This window comes from Felis catus, chromosome D1 (genome assembly GCF_018350175.1).
Source record: "Felis catus isolate Fca126 chromosome D1, F.catus_Fca126_mat1.0, whole genome shotgun sequence".
Lineage (NCBI taxonomy): Eukaryota > Metazoa > Chordata > Mammalia > Carnivora > Felidae > Felis > Felis catus.
In genome coordinates, this window is record NC_058377.1 from 106,096,831 (window position 1) to 106,117,502 (window position 20,672).

Genomic DNA, 20,672 nt, shown 5'->3' on the forward strand with positions numbered 1-20,672 from the left:
CATTGGTATCTTCTGACCCATTCAGAACCATTTCTAAGTCGTGTATCCGTATCTGAGGATGGAAAGCGGGTGGGTGGGTCCTGGAGCCCGGGCGGCCAACGTGCCAAGCCTCTCTTGATTACTCGCAGCCAGCCTCACCCAGAGAATCAGGCAACGGAGACTTCCCTCATTAGCCACTGATGAAACGAGCTAGTCCGCTGGATGGACGGAGTCTGAACTATCAGGGCTGGGTGTGCAGACTTCGAACTCCCAACACAGAATGCAAAGGCACAAGACATCAGGGTTAATGAACAGCTTTATTTGCCTTCGACAGCATCAATTTCCTTACATTCTCCATTAATTTGCCATTAAAGTGCGGGACATTTTCTTAATCACGGTAACTTTTATTAAAGGATATCAGAACTAGTTTCAGGAATGTGGCGGTCATGAAGATAAACATCTCTCCTACGATACACAGAATGGAAGCCCCTCGCGTGGAGCTGGTGGGTTGGCCAATCTGCAAACAGATTGTAATTCCCTCTCACCATGAGCACCAAACTGGCTGGGACCGCCACCCATATGGGGGGGGGGGGAGTGGGGGGGGGAGAAGTGATGCTACAGAGATCGAGAAACACCCACACGCCCTGCCCTGCCCTGCCCGCCAGCTCCTCTCGGCCCTCACTGGGTGTTTGCTGTTTGAACAGATCCAGTCTTAGGAGAAATGGAGGTCTGACCCTCCCTACTGCCTTCCACCCCACCCCACCCTTACTAACAAAAGCCCCAAAAGTCATTACAATGAAAAAGTGGGTTTCCATTGCCCCAACGCTAACAATGTTCAGTAAAAATGAGGATAATAAACACAGAAGCTTGCTTAGTAAACAGGAGCTCTCAGCGTTCAATGCAAAAAAAAAACAAAAACAAAAAACTGAAATCTTAAGGCAAATACTGTTGACTCTGCACATGGGCTGGACGAACTTGGAACTCTTCACCTATCTGTAAAGCGCTGGCCGTGAGCTTAAGGGCGGTTGGCTTTTCAGCGCTTGTTACTGGCAGAGGCCAGAACTTTGCATTATGCTGAGGCTGTCTGTCGGCGTGTTTCTCTTTGGAGTTTATATACAAACACACCCAAGGCTGATGTCTTTTTATACATATATGTACACCCACACAGAGACCTGCTACTCCTTCTTGGAAACGACTAGTTCCACCTCGGGAAGCTGGATGCCAACCTTAGTCCCGCTGTCATTGCTAGAAGAAGAGGACAGTCGGGACTTCTTAGAGGCCAGGGACACGCCACTGCCCTGTAACTTGCCTGCCTCGTCATCGCTCCCAGTCACCTCATAATGGCCTTTGCTCTTTGACCCCAATCCACCGAAGGTACCAAATTTCAGCTTTCCGGGTTTCCCTTTGACTTTCCCGCCTTCCAGTGACACTTCCCCACCTTCAAACTCCAAAGTCCCCGTCGGGGTGGAAGGCGCAGACAGCTCCCTTTCGTCACTGAAGGAATTTGAGCGGTGCCGCGGCTTCTTGCTTTTAAACAAAGAGAATTTGCCTTTGGGCGACGATGTCTCAGCCTCTGCTTCTCCTTCCAGAGAACCGAGGCTGGCCTTGGAGCTCTTCAGGTCGCCTTTGGACCCCGAAATGGATGCTTCCGGTGAGCCAGTGACACCACCTTTCCCTTTAGGTTTGGAAAAATTGAACTTGGGCATTTTGATTTTGGACTTTTTAAGTTTTACATCGGACTCTTCCCACTCGCCCTCTCCGGCACCAGCCTGGACAGTGGCCTCCACTTTCGGGAAGTTAATATCCACCCCCACTTCTCTGCCAACCAGCTCCCGGCCAGAGAAGGTGAATTTGGGGATCTTCATTTTGGGGAATGTTACTTTTCCAGATCTGCTTTCCAAGTGGCCTGGAGACCCAGACGCACTCAGCCCAGGACCCTGGAGTCCTTCTACCTTTGGTCCTGAGAAATGAAGTCCCCCGGCAAGCTTAGGCACATCCACGTTGAGAGCGGAGGAGGCCTGGGGTCCTTTCCACTCACCCCCAGAACCTTTGACACTCATATGCCCTTCACCCAGAGTGACAGCCGGGGCGCTGACAGCCCCTGATACATCCACACCTCCTTTGATTTTCGGGCCCTTCAAGCTGACACCGAAATCTGCCTCAGGAGATGCCATATTAAATGAAGGCCCCTTCACGCTAATGTCAGGAACAGCACCCTGGAAACCTATTCCCGAACCTTTCAGATCGCCTTTGATTTCAGGACCAGAAATGTGCCCCGTTGGGAGTTTCACATTCACACCTGACAGCTCCACATCACATCCAGAGGCCTTGACCCCAGGCATCTGGAGGTTTCCTTCGAGGCCCTGCACGCTGATGCCCGGAAGGCCTCCTCCAACAGCGGGGCCTTTCACCTCACCAGTGGCCCCGAGGCTCCCTTTTATTTTTGGTCCTTCCAAGTTCAAGGCCATGTCTGGTGCTGAGATTTGAGGGCCAGAGATCTGAGGCCCTTTCAGGTTCAGGCCTCCGAGGTTCACATCCACACCTGGCCCCTTTAGTTCTCCGGTCACTTGTGGCCCCTTGACACTGATGTCCAAGTCGGACCCTGGTGTGGAGATGCCAAACTGGGGCAGCTTCATTTTGGGAAGTTTAATGCCACTTTCAGGTGCCTCCAAGCTGAGATCAGGGGCACCTACTGATACCTTAGGGCATTTGATGTCACCAGAGACAGCCAAGTCTCCCTGCAGGCTTGGTCCCTTCAGGGTCACGTCTGGCGCGCCAAGGCCAAGGTTTAGCGCTGTGGCATCAATCCCCGGCATTTTCACACCATCTCCTTCCATCCTCACCTTTCCACCGACACCTCTGAGGTCAAGCCCTGGGGCATGCACCTTCACGCTGGGAACAGAGGCATCCAGGTCTCCCTTCAAACTTGGTCCTTTCAAATTCAGGTCAAGGTCAGGTCCAGAGACTTTGGGCATAGAGAGGTTCACTGAAGGCAAGTCTACTTTTGGCCCCTTCAGAGACACATCAGTTCCTTCAAGATTAACACCAGGTGCACTCAAGCCTCCTTCAAGAGAAGGCAGCTGGGCATGGACTTCAGCTCCTCCGCCTTCCATTTTCACACCAGGGACGCCGATCTTGGGCATTGAAAACTTGGGGAACTTGATTTTCGATTCTGGACCTTGCAGATCTATGTCTGGTCCTTCCAGTCCCACACTGGAGACATCACCCTTTAACTTTGGTCCTTTCAAGTTAACGTTCACATCGGGGGTGGAGACCTGAGGGGCAGAAATGCCGAACGATGGTGCTTTGACTTTAGCATCTGGGCCTTCAATGTTGATGTCAGGTGCATCCAAGTTTGCCTGCACCCTGGGGCCTTTGAAGTCACCCTCTATTTTGGGGCCAGAAACATCCATACCTGGCCCCTTCAACTTCGGAGCCTTCAGCTTGATGTCAGGACCTTCCACATTAATCCCTGAAGAAATATCCAGATCAGGTGCCTGGATTTCACCCTCTATTTTGGGGCTAGGGAGGGGGGCCTCTGCTTTAAATTTAGGTGATTTAATGTCAAATTCTACATCGGGAAAGTACATCTTTCCAAACATAGGTTTCTTGGTTTTGGGGGATTTCACATCAACTTTAAGTGTGGCATCTGGCCCCGCAACATTGACATCTACGTCAGGAGTCTTGAGACTGGCGTCAACTTCACCCCCAGGAACATTCAAATCAAATCCCTGTTTTTTGGCCTTCATTTTAGGACCACTCATGTGAATCTTAGGCATTTTAAACTTACTTTTCTTGCCCTTGCCACCAACACTGATGTCAGGAGTCTCGACGTTCAGTTCTGCCTCGGGAACAGCCACATCCAAGGAAGCTGGCTTGAGGTCAGCTTTGGGACTTTTTGCCCCAAATCCAAACTTGGGTTTCTTAAATTTGGGAATTTTAATATCTGGCCCCTCAACATTGATATCTGGGCTCTCCATGTGTACGTCCAAGCTTGGAGCTTCTAAATCAACTTTGGGCCCTTTGAGGTCCAGTTCACCACCTAACGTGGGACCAGAAACCCCAATTTTGGGTGTCTTGAGATGCAAATCAACATCAGGAACAGTTACTTTAGGGGCAGATATATCCAGCGATGGCATCTTTAAATTTGGGCCGCTAAGCTTGACATCAGGGCCTTCAATATCCACACCTGGACCTTTAAGGTCTACTTCTGGGCCTTTGAAAGTACCTTCAATCTTAGGGACAGACACATCAAAATCTCCTTTGACTTTGGGTCCTTTCAAATCCAAGTCAACATCAGGCATGGAGATTTTGGGAGCTTTGATATTTATCTCTGGCATCTTGAACTTAGGACCCTTCAGTTTCGCATCTGGACCTTCAATATTCACATCTGGAACATCAATGTCCACCTTGGGTCCAGATAGGTCAATGTCAGCCTTGGGCAGGTTCACATCCACTTCTGGGCCCTCTCCTTTGAAGCCTGGCATGCTGAACTTGGGCATTTTCACCTTGGGCATCTTCAGGTGCCAGTCTGGCCCATGCACATCCACATCTGGGACGTCAATGTCCACGTTGGGCCCTTTGATGTCAACTTCCGGGCCCTTGAGGTCACCTTCCACTTTAGGCAAAGAAACATCCACATCACCCTTTACCTTGGGACCTTTCAGGTGTAAGTCAATATCAGGCATGGAGATCTTGGGAGCTTTGATGTTCATCTCTGGCATCTTGAACTTAGGGCCCTTCAGTTTTGCATCTGGACCTTCAATATGCACATCTGGAACTTCCACATCCACCTTGGGTCCAGAGACATCAATGTCAGCCTTGGGCAGGTTCACATCCACTTCTGGGCCCTCGCCTTTGAAGCCTGGCATGCTGAACTTGGGCATTTTCACCTTGGGCATCTTCAGGTGCCAGTCTGGCCCATGAACATCCACATCTGGGACGTCAATGTCCACTTTCGGGCCCTTGATGTCAACTTCCGGGCCCTTGAGGTCACCTTCCACTTTGGGCAGAGACACATCCACATCACCCTTTACCTTGGGACCCTTCAGGTTCAGGTCCACTTCAGGCATGGAGATCTTGGGGGCCTTGAGGTGCAGGTCAGGCATTTTAAACTTGGGGCCCTTCAGTTTCCCTTCTGGGCCATGAATGTCAACATCAGGAGTGTCTATGTCTAGATTAGGCCCTTTAACATCCACTTTGGGGCCTTTCAGATCTCCTTCCAGTTTAGGAATGGAAATGTCCAAATCTCCCTTTATCTTCGGTCCTTTCAAGTTCAAATCGATGTCACTCATGGAGATTTGTGGGGTTTTGAAATGGACATCAGGCATCTTAAATTTGGGACCTTTGAGTTTCCCTTCAGGACCTTCAATGTCCACCTCTGGCCCTTTTAGATCACCTTCCACCTTAGGTAATGAAAGATCCACATCCCCCTTTACCTTTGGGCCTTTCAAATTTAAGTCAAAGTCAGGCATGGAGAGCTTGGGGGCTTTAATATGCATATCTGGCATCTTAAATTTGGGCCCCTTCAATTTTCCTTCTGGGCCTTCAATGTTGACATCAGGAGTGTCAATGTCCAATTTGGGGCCCTTTATGTCTATTTCAGGGCCCTTGAGGTCACCTTCCACTTTGGGCAGAGACACATCTACATCACTCTTCATTTTGGGGCCCTTCAGATTAAAGTCAAGGTCAGGCATGGAGATTTTGGGAGCTTTGATGTTCATCTCTGGCATCTTGAACTTAGGACCCTTCAGTTTCGCATCTGGACCTTCAATATTCACATCTGGAACATCAATGTCCACCTTGGGTCCAGATAGGTCAATGTCAGCCTTGGGCAGGTTCACATCCACTTCTGGGCCCTCTCCTTTGAAGCCTGGCATGCTGAACTTGGGCATTTTCACCTTGGGCATCTTCAGGTGCCAGTCTGGCCCATGCACATCCACATCTGGGACGTCAATGTCCACGTTGGGCCCTTTGATGTCAACTTCCGGGCCCTTGAGGTCACCTTCCACTTTAGGCAAAGAAACATCCACATCACCCTTTACCTTGGGACCTTTCAGGTGTAAGTCAATATCAGGCATGGAGATCTTGGGAGCTTTGATGTTCATCTCTGGCATCTTGAACTTAGGGCCCTTCAGTTTTGCATCTGGACCTTCAATATGCACATCTGGAACTTCCACATCCACCTTGGGTCCAGAGACATCAATGTCAGCCTTGGGCAGGTTCACATCCACTTCTGGGCCCTCGCCTTTGAAGCCTGGCATGCTGAACTTGGGCATTTTCACCTTGGGCATCTTCAGGTGCCAGTCTGGCCCATGAACATCCACATCTGGGACGTCAATGTCCACTTTCGGGCCCTTGATGTCAACTTCCGGGCCCTTGAGGTCACCTTCCACTTTGGGCAGAGACACATCCACATCACCCTTTACCTTGGGACCCTTCAGGTTCAGGTCCACTTCAGGCATGGAGATCTTGGGGGCCTTGAGGTGCAGGTCAGGCATTTTAAACTTGGGGCCCTTCAGTTTCCCTTCTGGGCCCTCAAGGCTCACATCTGAGGCTTCAATGTCCACCTTGGGTCCAGATATGTCAATGTCAGCCTTGGGCAGGTTCACATCCACTTCTGGGCCCTCGCCTTTGAAGCCTGGCATGCTGAACTTGGGCATTTTCACCTTGGGCATCTTCAGGTGCCAGTCTGGCCCATGAACATCCACATCTGGGACATCAACGTCCACCTTGGGCCCTTTGATGTCAACTTCAGGGCCTTTTAGGTCACCTTCCACCGTAGGCAGGGAAACATCCACATCTCCCTTTACCTTGGGACCTTTCAGGTGCAAATCAAAGTCAGGCATGGAGATCTTGGGGGCTTTGATGTTCATCTCAGGCATCTTGAACTTGGGACCTTTCAACTTTCCCTCTGGTCCCTCAATGTTAACATCAGGGCCTTCGATGTCCACCTTGGGTGCTGATACATCAATGTCGGCCTTGGGCAGGTTCACATCCACTTCTGGGCCCTCGCCTTTAAAGCCTGGCATGCTGATCTTGGGCATTTTTATCTTGGGCATCTTCAGGTGCCAGTCTGGGCCATGCACATCCACATCTGGGACATCAACGTCCACCTTGGGCCCTTTGATGTCAACTTCAGGGCCTTTTAGGTCACCTTCCACCTTAGGCAGGGAAACATCCACATCTCCTTTGACCTTAGGACCTTTCAGGTGCAAATCAAAGTCAGGCATGGAGATCTTAGGGGCTTTGATGTTCATCTCAGGCATCTTGAACTTGGGACCTTTCAACTTTCCTTCTGGTCCCTCAATGTTAACATCAGGGCCTTCGATGTCCACCTTGGGTGCTGATACATCAATGTCGGCCTTGGGCAGGTTCACATCCACATCTGGGCCCTCGCCTTTGAAGCCTGGCATGCTGATCTTGGGCATTTTTATCTTGGGCATTTTTAGGTGCCAGTCTGGTCCATGAACATCCACATCAGGGGCATCAATGTCCACCTTGGGACCTTTGAGGTCCACTTCAGGGCCTTTCAGATCCCCTTCAAACTTGGGAAGGGAAACGTCCACATCACCCTTCACCTTGGGGCCCTTCAGGTTTAAATCAATGTCAGGCATGGAAATCTTTGGAGTCTTTAGGTGCATCTCTGGCATCTTGAATTTGGGCCCCTTCAATTTTCCCTCTGGGCCTTCAATGTTAATATCAGGAGTGTCAATGTCCAATTTGGGGCCCTTGATGTCCACCTCAGGGCCCTTTAAGTCACCTTCTACTTTTGGCAAAGACATATCCACATCACCTTTCATTTTGGGGCCCTTTAAGTTCAGATCAAAGTCAGGCATGGAGATTTTGGGAGCTTTGATGTTCATCTCAGGCATCTTGAACTTGGGGCCCTTCAGTTTTGCATCTGGACCTTCAATATTCACATCTGGGGCATCAATGTCCACTTTGGGGCCAGAAATATCAATGTCAGCCTTAGGGAGAGTAACATCCACGTCTGGGCCCTCACCTTTGAAACCTGGCATGCTAAACTTGGGCATTTTCACCTTGGGCATTTTCAGGTGCCAGTCTGGGCCATGCACGTCCACGTCAGGGACATCAACGTCCACTTTAGGGCCTCTGAGATCGATCTCTGGCCCTTTCAGATCCCCTTCAACTTTGGGCAGAGAAACATCAATATCACCTTTCACCTTGGGGCCCTTCAGGTTTAAATCAATGTCAGGCATGGAGATCTTGGGAGTTTTGATATTCACGTCAGGCATCTTGAGTTTGGGACCTTTTAAGCCTCCTTCTACACCTTCCACATTGATTTCTGGGCCCTCAATGTCCACTCTGGGACCCTCTATGTTGATATCTCCTTTGGGCAGATCCACAGCCACTTCTGGCCCTTCTGCTTTTAAGCCAGGCACACCAAACTTGGGCATTTTCATTTTGGGCATTTTCAAGTTCCAATCTGGACCATGCACATCCACATCGGGTGCATCAAGATGAACTTCTGGGGCCTTAATATCCACTTTGGGTCCTTTCAAGTCACCTTCTAAATTAGGAGCTGTAACATCCAAGTCTCCTTTGACTTTAGGGCCTTTCAGATTTAACTCCACATCAGGCATAGAAACTTTAGGAGATGAAATACTCAGGAAAGGCATTTTGAACTTGGATCCTTTCACTTTTCCTTGGACCTCAACATCAGGAGCATTAATATCAACTTTTGGACCTGTCACATCAATATCCGGCTTTTTAACTTTGGCATCCACCTCAGGTGTCTGAACTTTGGAGCCCGAAAAATTAAATTTAGGAAGCTTAAAACGTGATTTCTTTGACTTGCCTTCAAGACTGAGCTTAGGACCAGAAATGTCCACTTCTGGACCCTTTACATCCAACTTGGGAGCTTTAATGTCACCTTCTAATTTGGGCCCAGAAACATCAACATCTCCCTTAAGCTTTGGGCCTTTCAAATTCAGGTCAATTTCAGGCATGGAGATCTTAGGCATATTCACATGCATGTCTGGCATCTTCAGTTTGGGACCTTTTAATTTGCCTTCAGGGCCATGGATGTCAATATCTGGAGCATCTACATCTATCTTTGGGCCCTTGATGTCAAGAGTAGGTCCTTTCAAATCACCTTCTACATTTGGAAGGGAAACATCCGCCTCTCCTTTCATTTTAGGGCCTTTGAGATTAATGTCCAAATCAGGCATGGAGATCTTGGGAGCTTTGATGTTCATCTCTGGCATCTTGAATTTGGGGCCCTTCAGTTTCGCATCTGGACCTTCAATATTGACATCTGGAACATCAATATCCACCTTGGGTCCAGAGACATCAATGTCAGCCTTGGGCAGGTTCACATCCACTTCTGGACCCTCACCTTTAAAGCCTGGCATGCTGATCTTGGGCATTTTTATCTTGGGCATCTTCAGGTGCCAGTCTGGGCCATGAACATCCACATCTGGGACATCAACGTCCACTTTAGGGCCTTTAATATCTACTTCAGGAACTTTAATCTCACCTTCCACTTTTGGTAAAGACACATCCACATCACCCTTCACTTTAGGGCCCTTCAGGTTAAGATCAATGTCAGGCATGGAGATCTTGGGGGCTTTGATGTTCATCTCAGGCATCTTGAACTTGGGACCTTTCAACTTTCCCTCTGGTCCCTCAATGTTAACATCAGGGCCTTCAATGTCCACCTTAGGTGCTGATACATCAATGTCGGCCTTGGGCAGGTTCACATCCACTTCTGGACCCTCGCCTTTAAAGCCTGGCATGCTGAACTTGGGCATTTTCACCTTGGGCATCTTCAGGTGCCAGTCTGGGCCATGCACATCCACATCTGGGACATCAACGTCCACCTTGGGCCCTTTGATGTCAACTTCAGGGCCTTTTAGGTCACCTTCCACCTTAGGCAGGGAAACATCCACATCTCCTTTGACCTTAGGACCTTTCAGGTGCAAATCAAAGTCAGGCATGGAGATCTTGGGGGCTTTGATGTTCATCTCAGGCATCTTGAATTTGGGACCTTTCAACTTTCCCTCTGGTCCCTCAATGTTAACATCAGGGCCTTCGATGTCCACCTTGGGTGCTGATACATCAATGTCGGCCTTGGGCAGGTTCACATCCACATCAGGGCCTTCTCCTTTGAAGCCTGGCATGCTGAACTTGGGCATTTTCACCTTGGGCATCTTCAGGTGCCAGTCTGGGCCATGCACATCCACATCTGGGACATCAACGTCCACCTTGGGCCCTTTGATGTCAACCTCAGGGGCCTTCAGGTCACCTTCCACCTTAGGCAGAGACACATCCACATCTCCCTTTACCTTGGGACCTTTCAGGTGCAAATCAAAGTCAGGCATGGAGATCTTGGGAGCTTTGATGTTCATCTCTGGCATCTTGAACTTGGAGCCCTTCAATTTTGCATCTGGACCTTCGATACTGACATCTGGAACATCAATGTCCACCTTGGGTCCAGAGACATCAATGTCAGCCTTGGGCAGGTTCACATCCACTTCTGGGCCCTCGCCTTTGAAGCCTGGCATGCTGAACTTGGGCATTTTCATCTTGGGCATCTTCAAGTGCCAGTCTGGGCCACGAACATCCACATCTGGGACATCAATGTCCACTTTAGGGCCTTTGAGGTCAACTTCAGGGCCTTTCAGGTCTCCCTCTAACTTAGGACCTGTGACATCCACATCTCCTTTTATTTTTGGACCTGATAGATTAAGGTCAATATCTGGCATAGATATCTTAGGAGTCTTAAAATGCATTTCAGGCATCTTAAACTTTGGACTTTTCCACTTTCCTTCAGGTCCTTCAATATTCACATCAGGGCATTCAACATCCACTTTGGGTCCTGAGACATCAATGTCAGCCTTGGGCAGGTTCACATCCACTTCTGGGCCCTCGCCTTTGAAGCCTGGCATGCTGATCTTGGGCATTTTTATCTTGGGCATCTTCAGGTGCCAGTCTGGGCCATGCACATCCACATCTGGGACATCAACGCCCACCTTGGGCCCTTTGATGTCAACTTCAGGGCCTTTTAGGTCACCTTCCACCTTAGGCAGGGAAACATCCACATCTCCTTTGACCTTAGGACCTTTCAGGTGCAAATCAAAGTCAGGCATGGAGATCTTGGGGGCTTTGATGTTCATCTCAGGCATCTTGAACTTGGGACCTTTCAACTTTCCCTCTGGTCCCTCAATGTTAACATCAGGGCCTTCGATGTCCACCTTGGGTGCTGATACATCAATGTCGGCCTTGGGCAGGTTCACATCCACTTCTGGGCCCTCTCCTTTGAAGCCTGGCATGCTGAACTTGGGCATTTTCACCTTGGGCATCTTCAGGTGCCAGTCTGGGCTTTGAATATCCACATCTGGGGCATCAATGTCCACTTTGGGGCCCTTTAGGTCACCTTCCACCTTAGGCAGGGAAACATCCACATCTCCTTTGACCTTAGGACCTTTCAAGTGTAAATCTATGTCTGGCATCGAGATCTTGGGAGCTTTGATGTTCATTTCTGGCATTTTAAATTTAGGCCCTTTGATCTTTCCCTCCGGACTCTCAATGCTCATATCTGGGACTTCAATGTCAACCTTGGGTCCAGAGACATCAATGTCAGCCTTGGGAAGATTCACATCTACTTCTGGGCCCTCTGTTTTAAAACCAGGCATGCTGAACTTGGGCATTTTCATTTTGGGCATCTTCAGGTGCCAGTCTGGGCCATGAACATCAGGAGCATTTATGTCTACTTTGGGGCCCTTGATGTTCACATCTGGTACTTTAATTTTACCTTCTACCTCAGGCACAGACACATCAACATCCCCCTTGATTTTGGGTCCTTTCAAATTTAAGTCCACATCAGGCATAGAAATATTTGGGGCTTTGAAATGCATGTCAGGCATCTTGAACTTGGGACCTTTCAATTTGCCCTCTGGTCCTTCAATGTCAATATCTGGCCCACTGATGTCACCTTTGAGATCTGGCCCTTTGAGGTCACCTTCCAATTTCGGAACATCAACATCCACATCTCCCTTTATCTTGGGACTTTTTAAGTGTAAATCAACGTCTGGCATGGAGATTTTGGGAGCTTTAAAGTGCATGTCTGGCATCTTAAATTTAGGACTTTTCCATTTTCCATCTGGACCTTCCACAGCTACGTCTGGCATGTCAACATCCAATTTGGGGCCTTTCACATCCAATTCTGGACCCTTTAACTCTCCCTCCAGCTTTGGGGCAGAAACATCAAAGTCTCCTTTGACTTTAGGCCCTTTTAAGTTGAAATCAACATCAGGCATGGAGATCTTAGGGGCATGAAAGTGCATTTCAGGCATCTTGAACTTAGGGCCTTTCAGCTTCCCTTCTGGACCTTCAAGGCTCACATCCGGGGCTTCAAGGTCCACCTTAGGTCCAGAGATGTCAATGTCAGCCTTAGGCAGGTTCACATCCACATCTGGGCCCTCGCCTTTGAAGCCAGGCATACTGAACTTGGGCATTTTCATCTTGGGCATCTTCAGGTGCCACTCCGGGCCATGAACATCCACATCTGGGGCATCAATGTCAACTTTGGGGCCTTTGATGTCCACATCTGGCACTTTCATTTCACCTTCTATCTTGGGCACAGACACATCCATATCCCCTTTCACTTTGGGGCCTTTTAAGTGTAAATCCACATCAGGCATGGAGAGCTTGGGGGTCTTGAAGTGCATGTCTGGCATCTTAAACTTAGGGCCTTTCAACTTTGCATCAGGGCATTCCAGGTCAACATCAGGCATCTCCACATCCACACTGGGGCCTTTCAAATCTCCTTCCAATTTTGGCACAGATACATCCACATCTCCCTTCAGTTTTGGCCCCTTAAGATTCAAGTTCACATCAGGCATGGACATCTTGGGAGCCTTGAAGTGCATCTCAGGCATCTTAAACTTGGGGCCCTTCAGTTTCCCTTCTGGGCCCTCAAGGCTCACATCTGGGGCTTCAATGTCCACCTTGGGGCCAGATACGTCAATGTCAGCCTTGGGCAGGTTCACATCCACTTCTGGGCCCTCGCCTTTGAAGCCAGGCACGCTAAATTTGGGCATTTTCATCTTGGGCATTTTCAAGTTCCAGTCTGGGCCATGAACATCCACATCTGGGACATCAATGTCCACTTTGGGGCCTTTGATGTCCACATCTGGCACTTTCACTTCACCTTCTATCTTGGGCACAGATACATCCACATCCCCTTTCACTTTGGGACCTTTCAAGTGTAAGTCCACATCAGGCATGGAGAGCTTGGGAGCCTTGAAGTGCATCTCGGGCATCTTAAACTTAAGGCCTTTCAACTTTGCATCTGGACATTCCAGGTCAACATCAGGCATCTCCACATCCACACCAGGACCTTTGATATCAACTTGTGGACCTCTGAGATCACCTTCTAGTTCAGGCACGGAAGCATCTATTTCTCCTTTCATTTTGGGTCCCTTCAAATTCAAGTCCACATCTGGCATGGATATCTTAGGAGCTTTGATATTCAACTTAGGCATCTTAAATTTAGAGCCCTTTAATTTTCCTTCTGGTCCTTCAATATCCAAATCAGGAGCATCAATGTCCACTTTGGGGCCAGACACATTAATGTCAGCCTTGGGCAGGTTCACATCCACTTCTGGGCCCTCACCCTTGAAGCCAGGCATGCTGAACTTGGGCATTTTCACCTTGGGCATCTTCAGGTGCCAGTCTGGGCCATGAACATCCACATCTGGGGCATCGACGTCCACTTTGGGGCCTTTGATGTCCACATCTGGCACTTTCATTTCACCTTCTATCTTGGGCACAGACACATCCACATCCCCTTTCACTTTGGGACCTTTCAAGTGTAAGTCCACATCAGGCATGGAGAGCTTGGGGGTCTTGAAGTGCATCTCAGGCATCTTAAACTTAGGGCCCTTCAGCTTTCCTTCTGGACCTTCAATATCAATATCACCAACATCCACATCCATCTTCGGGGCCTTCATGTCAATTTCAGGACCTTTCAAGTCTCCTTCCACTTTGGGAAGGGAAACATCGACATCAGTTTTCAGTTTAGGGGCTTTGAGATTAAGTCCAACATCAGGCATAGAGATTTTGTGTGTCTGTATATTCATGCTTGGCATCTTAAACTTGGGACCCTTTAGTTTCCCCTCTGGACCCTCAATATTCACATCTGGAACATCAATGTCCACCTTGGGTCCAGAGACATCAATGTCAGCCTTGGGCAGGTTCACATCCACTTCTGGGCCCTCTCCTTTGAAGCCTGGCATGCTGAACTTGGGCATTTTCACCTTGGGCATCTTCAGGTGCCAGTCTGGGCCATGAACCCCCACATCTGGTGCATTAATGTCCACTTTGGGCCCTTTGATGTCAACATCAGGAGCTTTTATCTCTCCTTCTACCTTTGGAGTTGTAACATCATAATCTCCTTTCATTTTAGGACCTTTCAAATGCAAACCAACATCTGGCATGGATATCTTCTGAGGCTTTATATTCATTTCTGGCATCTTAAATTTAAGACCTTTTACTTTTGCATCTGGACCATCAATATTCACATCTGGAACTTCAACATCCACCTTGGGTCCTGAGACATCAATGTCAGCCTTGGGCAGGTTCACATCCACTTCTGGGCCCTCTCCTTTGAAACCTGGCATGCTGATCTTGGGCATTTTTATCTTGGGCATCTTCAGGTGCCAGTCTGGCCCATGAACATCCACATCTGGAGCACTGATGTCAACTTTGGGCCCTTTAATGTCAACATCTGGCACTTTTATTTCACCTTCTACATCAGGCACAGACACGTCCACATCTCCCTTCAGTTTTGGCCCCTTAAGATTCAAGTTCACATCAGGCATGGACATCTTGGGAGCCTTGAAGTGCATCTCAGGCATCTTAAACTTGGGGCCCTTCAGCTTCCCTTCTGGGCCCTCAAGGCTCACATCTGGGGCTTCAATGTCCACCTTGGGGCCAGATACGTCAATGTCAGCCTTGGGCAGGTTCACATCCACTTCTGGGCCCTCGCCTTTGAAGCCAGGCACGCTAAATTTGGGCATTTTCATCTTGGGCATTTTCAAGTTCCAGTCTGGGCCCTGAACATCCACATCTGGGACATCAATGTCCACTTTGGGGCCTTTGATGTCCACATCTGGCACTTTCATTTCACCTTCTATCTTGGGCACAGATACATCCACATCCCCTTTCACTTTGGGACCTTTCAAGTGTAAGTCCACATCAGGCATGGAGAGCTTGGGAGCCTTGAAGTGCATCTCAGGCATCTTAAACTTAGGGCCTTTCAGCTTCCCTTCTGGACCTTCAAGGCTCACATCCGGGGCTTCAATGTCCACCTTGGGTCCAGAGATGTCAATGTCAGCCTTGGGCAGGTTCACATCCACTTCTGGGCCCTCCGCTTTGAGGCTGGGCATGCTGAACTTGGGCATTTTCATCTTGGGCATTTTCAGGCTCCAGTCTGCACCTTGGACTTCCACATCTGGTGCTTTAATGTCTACCTTAGGTCCTTTGATGTCCACATCTGGAACTTTCATTTCACCTTCTATTTTTGGTGCAGACATATCTAGATTTCCTTTCGTTTTGGGTCCTTTAAGATCCAAGTCAACATCTGGCAGAGTCATCTTAGGGGCTTTGAAGTGCATCTCAGGCATCTTAAACTTTGGACCTTTCAACTTTCCTTCTGGTCCTTCAAGGCTCAAGTCTGGAGCACTAATATCTATCTTGGGTGCCGAAATGTCCACATCAGCCTTTGGCAGGTTCACATCCACTTCTGGGCCCTCCCCTTTGAGGCTGGGCATGGTAAATTTGGGCATTTTCATCTTGGGCATCTTTAGGTTCCATTCAGGACTATGAACGTCAACATCGGGGGCACTGACGTCTACTTTTGGCCCTTTGAGTTCCCCTTCCAGCTTTGGCACTGTAACATCATATTCTCCTTTTACCCTGGGACCTTTCATATGCAAATCTACATCAGGCATAGAGATCTTTGGGGCCTTAATATTCATTTCAGGCATCTTAAACTTGGGACCCTTCAGCTTTCCTTCGGGTCCTTCAATATTCACATCTGGAACTTCAAGGTCCACTGTGGGTCCTGAGATGTCAACGTCTGTCTTGGGCAGGTTCACATCCACTTCTGGGCCCTCTGCTTTGAAGCCAGGCATGCTGAACTTGGGCATTTTCATTTTGGGCATCTTCAGGTGCCAATCTGGGCCATGAGCATCAACATCTGGAGCATCAATATCCACTTTGGCACTTTTAAGTTCAACATCAGGAACTTTAATCTCACCTTCAACTTTTGGCACTGTGACATCGTATTCTCCTTTTACCTTAGGGCCTTTCAGATGTAAGTCCACATCTGGCATGGAGATCTTCGGGGCTTTGATATTCATCTCAGGCATCTTAAACTTAGGTCCCTTCAATTTCCCGTCTGGTCCCTCAATGCTCACATCTGGACCACTAACATCTACCTTGTGCCCAGAAATGTCCACATCAGCCTTGGGAAGATTCACATCCACTTCTGGGCCCTCCGCTTTGAGCCCTGGAACACTGAATTTGGGCATTTTCATCTTGGGCATCTTCAGATGCCAGTCTGGGCCATGAACATCCACATCCGGGGCATCAATGTCCATTTTGGGGCCTTTCAGTTCTCCTTCAAGTTTTGGGGATGTTACATCATATTCTCCTTTTACCTTTGGGCCTTTAACATGTAAGTCTACATCAGGCATGGAGATCTTTGGTGTCTTGACACTGACTTCAGGCAGCTTAATATCAGGGCCTTTAAGTTTGCCTCCCAGGCCCCCTACGTTGACATTTGGGGCCTCCACGTTGACCTTGGGCCCTGAAATACTGACATCTCCTTTGGGTAGTTTCACATCGACATCTGGGCCTTCCCCTCCAACTCCTGGAGCGTTGAACTTGGGCACTTTCAGGTTCCATTCTGGGCCATGCACTTCCACATCTGGGGCCCTGACGTCCACCTTGGGTCCTTTGATGTCAACTTGAGGGACTTTGACTTTCCCTTCTACTTTTGGGAGTACAACATCCACACCCCCTTTCACTTTAGGGGCAGTCACATTTAAGTCTACATCTGCCATAGAGATCCCATAGGTGCCTGTTTTCCCAGAAGGACTACTAAGCTTGGGTCCTGTCAAAGTCCCCTCAAGGCTAGGTGTCTCTATGTCCACTTTGGCGCCTTTCACTGCCACTTGAGGGCCTTTAACATCACCGTGCACCCCAGGCGCAGAAACCTTAATATCTCCTTTCAGTTTAGGAGACCCAAGGCTCAGATCCACATCTTGCATGGAGATTTTAGGTTTTTGAATAATCATTTCAGGAGTCTTAACTTTCGTACCCTTCACCTTCCCTTCCAGCCCCCCGGCAGCAACTTCAGGCAGACTGATGTTCCCAGAGACCCCAGGAAGAGTCACTGCACCTGTCACATCAATGCCAGCTCCCTCTCCCTTAGAACCTAATACAGAGAATTTGGGAACTTTCATCTTGGGCATATTCAGTTTGCCCCCAGGCCCGTGAATATCAACGTCAGGGGCTTGAACTTCCACATTGGAGCCAGTGATGGTGCCCTCAATCTTGGGCACAGAGACATCCACCCCGATGCTCCCCTGTGACTTGGCACCTTTCAGGCCTAGACCAGTCTCAAGTGATGGCCCAGTGATTTGGGGGCCTTTCAGCTTCCCCTCAAGCCCCTCAATACTGGCAGAAGGAGCACTGACTTCTAGCTGAGGGGTCTGGATGTTCCCACCAATGGTCAGGCCTGGCTTGCCTCCCTTGTGCCCCACAGAGAATTCAGGTGCAGAAACACTCAACCCTGCCACTGGCACCTGGCCCTCAGGCCCCGTTGGGACACCAAATTTTGGCACTTTCATAGTGGGAATTTTAATTTTCCCATTACTGCCACTCTCAAGAGATGGGTCCTGCACCTCTACTGCCCCACCCCCAAGAGAAGACGAAATGTCCACTCCTGGAACTTGGGCCCCTCCTTTGCCACCCAAGTCCAAGCCCTTCGCACTGACGCTGACGCCTGGGCTTCCCACCTTTATCCCAGGCATGGTGACCTGGAGCTTCGAGTGGCCAGCACCTTGGAGCTCTGGTACCGAAGCGGAAACGGACCCCGCTCGGATGTCCACGACAGAGCCTGTGGTCGGAGACACTGCCCCCGAGCCCGAGGGCAGTCTGATCACTGTCTTGCCAGGGTGGGTGTCCACATCCACAGTGGAGATTTCAGTCAGTTCATGCCGTGGAATCTTGATCTTGAACTCAGGGCTGCTGATGTCGATGTCCTTGGCACCTTCACGGCCTGTCACATCAACAGTGTAGGCCGTGACCCTTCTAGTCACTGTGATGGTGCGGCTCTGGGTCTCCCCAGGATCCCCTTCTACGCCATCCTCCGACTTCAGCCGAGGCTTGATCTTCGTGGTGTAGATGCGCTGGTACTCCTCATCATCCCCGCTCTGCAGAAAGACACGCCCGGCAGAGGTTGAAGCAGGGTCTGCCCGAGTCACAGACGCCCGGCCACAGCCCAGCCGACAACATGGCTGCCTGTTTCCCAAAGAAGCTGGGACCAGAACGGAGACCCACGGAGCCTCCTGGGGCAGAGCAAAGGGGGCTGAAGAAAGGGGCTGACGGCCACCTCACAGGAGGAAAACAAATTATTCGGGGAAACTCCGGGAAGCAAAAGCCATGGGGAGAGGAGCCGGGTAGACGGCTGCGCTGTGTGGATGAAAGATTTACAATCCATTCTAGAGTCAGATGGGTGTCAAGTCCCAGGGATGCCTCCTGGGTGACCATCTCTGTGTGGACTTCACCCTTTAGGCTCCCGACTCTCGACTCACTCACTGGCTTACTTAATCGGCAGGGGGAGTTCTCTCAGGGACCCCTCAAGAAAGCATTTGTTGAGACTCAGTGCGCTGGGGTTAACACTGTCACTTTGAGGACCCATTACGTGTTAAAGAAGCCAGCAGAAGGAGCAAAGAAACGTCCCTCAGGCACTTTGCCGCGCAGCCTCTGACTCACAGACGAGTCCAGGCCTCTGGAAGTTGAAAACTGCTGCCTGTGAGGCACCTGTGAGGCTATTTCGAAGATTCTTACAAAACAGCTGACCTTCCTCCTGGCATCTAGGACCAGACAGCGTGAGTGGGTTCCCACGCTGTGGGGCTCTGAAGAGTCTGACGGGAGACTTTCAGGGCAACATCAGCCGCACACCAGACACAAACAGGAACACACAGACTGGCTCATCAGAGAACGCACAAGAGAGAAAGTAGGGAAAGTAACCACAAGAGAGGTCCGGCAGGCAGGCACAAGGCTCAGGAAGTGGCCAGCAGGTCGGCATGGCCAGGGGGAACTCGGGGCGCAGAAAAGCCGCCGAGGCACTCACCAGAACCACCTCGGAGCTTCGGGAGCTGAAGACTTCGTGGGTCCAGGTCTGGCCAGGCTCAGGGGAGCGGTCGCCCTTGCGGTGAAGCTTCAGGCCCACGGTGTGGTGCCCCATGGTGTTCAGCAGCTGGGTCACCTCGCCTGATTGCAGGTTGTCAAAGTAGATGGTGGCACCCACAATCTGGTCCCCTGAGCAGGGAGGAGCGAGAAGCTGGTGAGACCCCCACCCAGGGTCTCAGGGAAACAGCACACAACCACCACGCACTGGGCCCTCGAACTGACTTAATTTAACGCGTGTCCGACCACCATAATACGCGTTGCACAGATGAAGAAACTGAGGCTTAGGGAGGCCAACTAATTTGTCCGAAGTGAGAGAGCTCGTGAGCAGTGGAGTGAGGACTAGGGACTACGTCTCCACCGCCCTACATCACCGCCTGCCCCAATGGGGGCAGAGGAGGGCAGGGCTCGGGTACCGACCATCCTGATGCCACTAGGACTGTGCCCTTCCGTCCGTCACCCTCCTCCACCCCACTCCAGCACCCAGCCCGCACCCTGAGGTGACTCACCCTCCTTGACCACCCCAGTGCGGGCCGCAGGGGAGTTCTGCATCACCTCCTGCACAAAGACGCCGTCGTCCCTCTGGGCAATGGTCAGCCCATGGGAGCCGCTGCCTTGCCAGTTGGGCAGCAACAGCTCCCGGGTCGTCTCCTCCTCCTTCTCCATCTGGGGTGAGGTAAGGAAATGGGGCTCAGGACAAGTGGGGGCTCAGGGGGTATGAGGAGATGAGAAAGCCAAAGATCTCTGGTGCTGTGAGCTCCCGGGGAGTGAAGCAGCGTCTCCGAGGGGCCCGTGTCCACTGCGGAATGTTCCCAAGGCACCGCAGAGGATACGGAAAGTGCACACTGGTGGCAACCGGCCTCGGGAGGTAACCAGCCCCTCATCCCTTCCACTCAGGGCCCTGCCTCCCATGCCACACAGGGTCCCTCCCCTCCCCTGCCCATCCCCTCCATCACACCCTCCCTCCCGCGGACCTTTTGCAGGACTCAGTTCAGGAGCGGATGCCTTGCCAGGAGCCCGCCCCTCCTTCCTGTCTTCTCAGTCTCTCGTCGTCGGGAATCTCGGTCACAGGGCCTAGGGAAAAGCCGACAAGGACACTCGCCCTCAACAACTGGCTTGCTCGGCACCCCGACCGTAAGGGATGGCGGAGTGTTCTGCTCTCTGGGCCAGACCAAAACCTCAACCTTCCCCACTGTCATCATTCCATTCCTACGTGACTCTCCAGCCTGGGATCACAGAGAGGG

The 20,672-nt window shown here is 50.4% G+C and overlaps 1 protein-coding gene across 2 annotated transcripts in view; it reads right to left on the reverse strand.

Annotated features, from left to right (window-relative positions):
- Nucleotides 1-277: 277 nt before the first annotated feature.
- The window catches only part of AHNAK (AHNAK nucleoprotein), a 36,358-nt gene continuing 15,963 nt past the window's right edge, over nt 278-20,672 (reverse strand). For both annotated transcript variants that reach the window (XM_045039445.1, XM_045039444.1), the window contains exons 2-5: nt 20,403-20,502; nt 19,938-20,094; nt 19,373-19,560; nt 278-18,449 (exon numbers count right to left, since the gene is read on the reverse strand). In XM_045039445.1, the coding sequence (XP_044895380.1) occupies nt 1,155-18,449; nt 19,373-19,560; nt 19,938-20,094 (17,640 nt within the window). In that variant the 5' untranslated portion in view covers nt 20,403-20,502 and the 3' untranslated portion in view covers nt 278-1,154. The remainder of the gene's footprint in view (nt 18,450-19,372; nt 19,561-19,937; nt 20,095-20,402; nt 20,503-20,672) is intronic.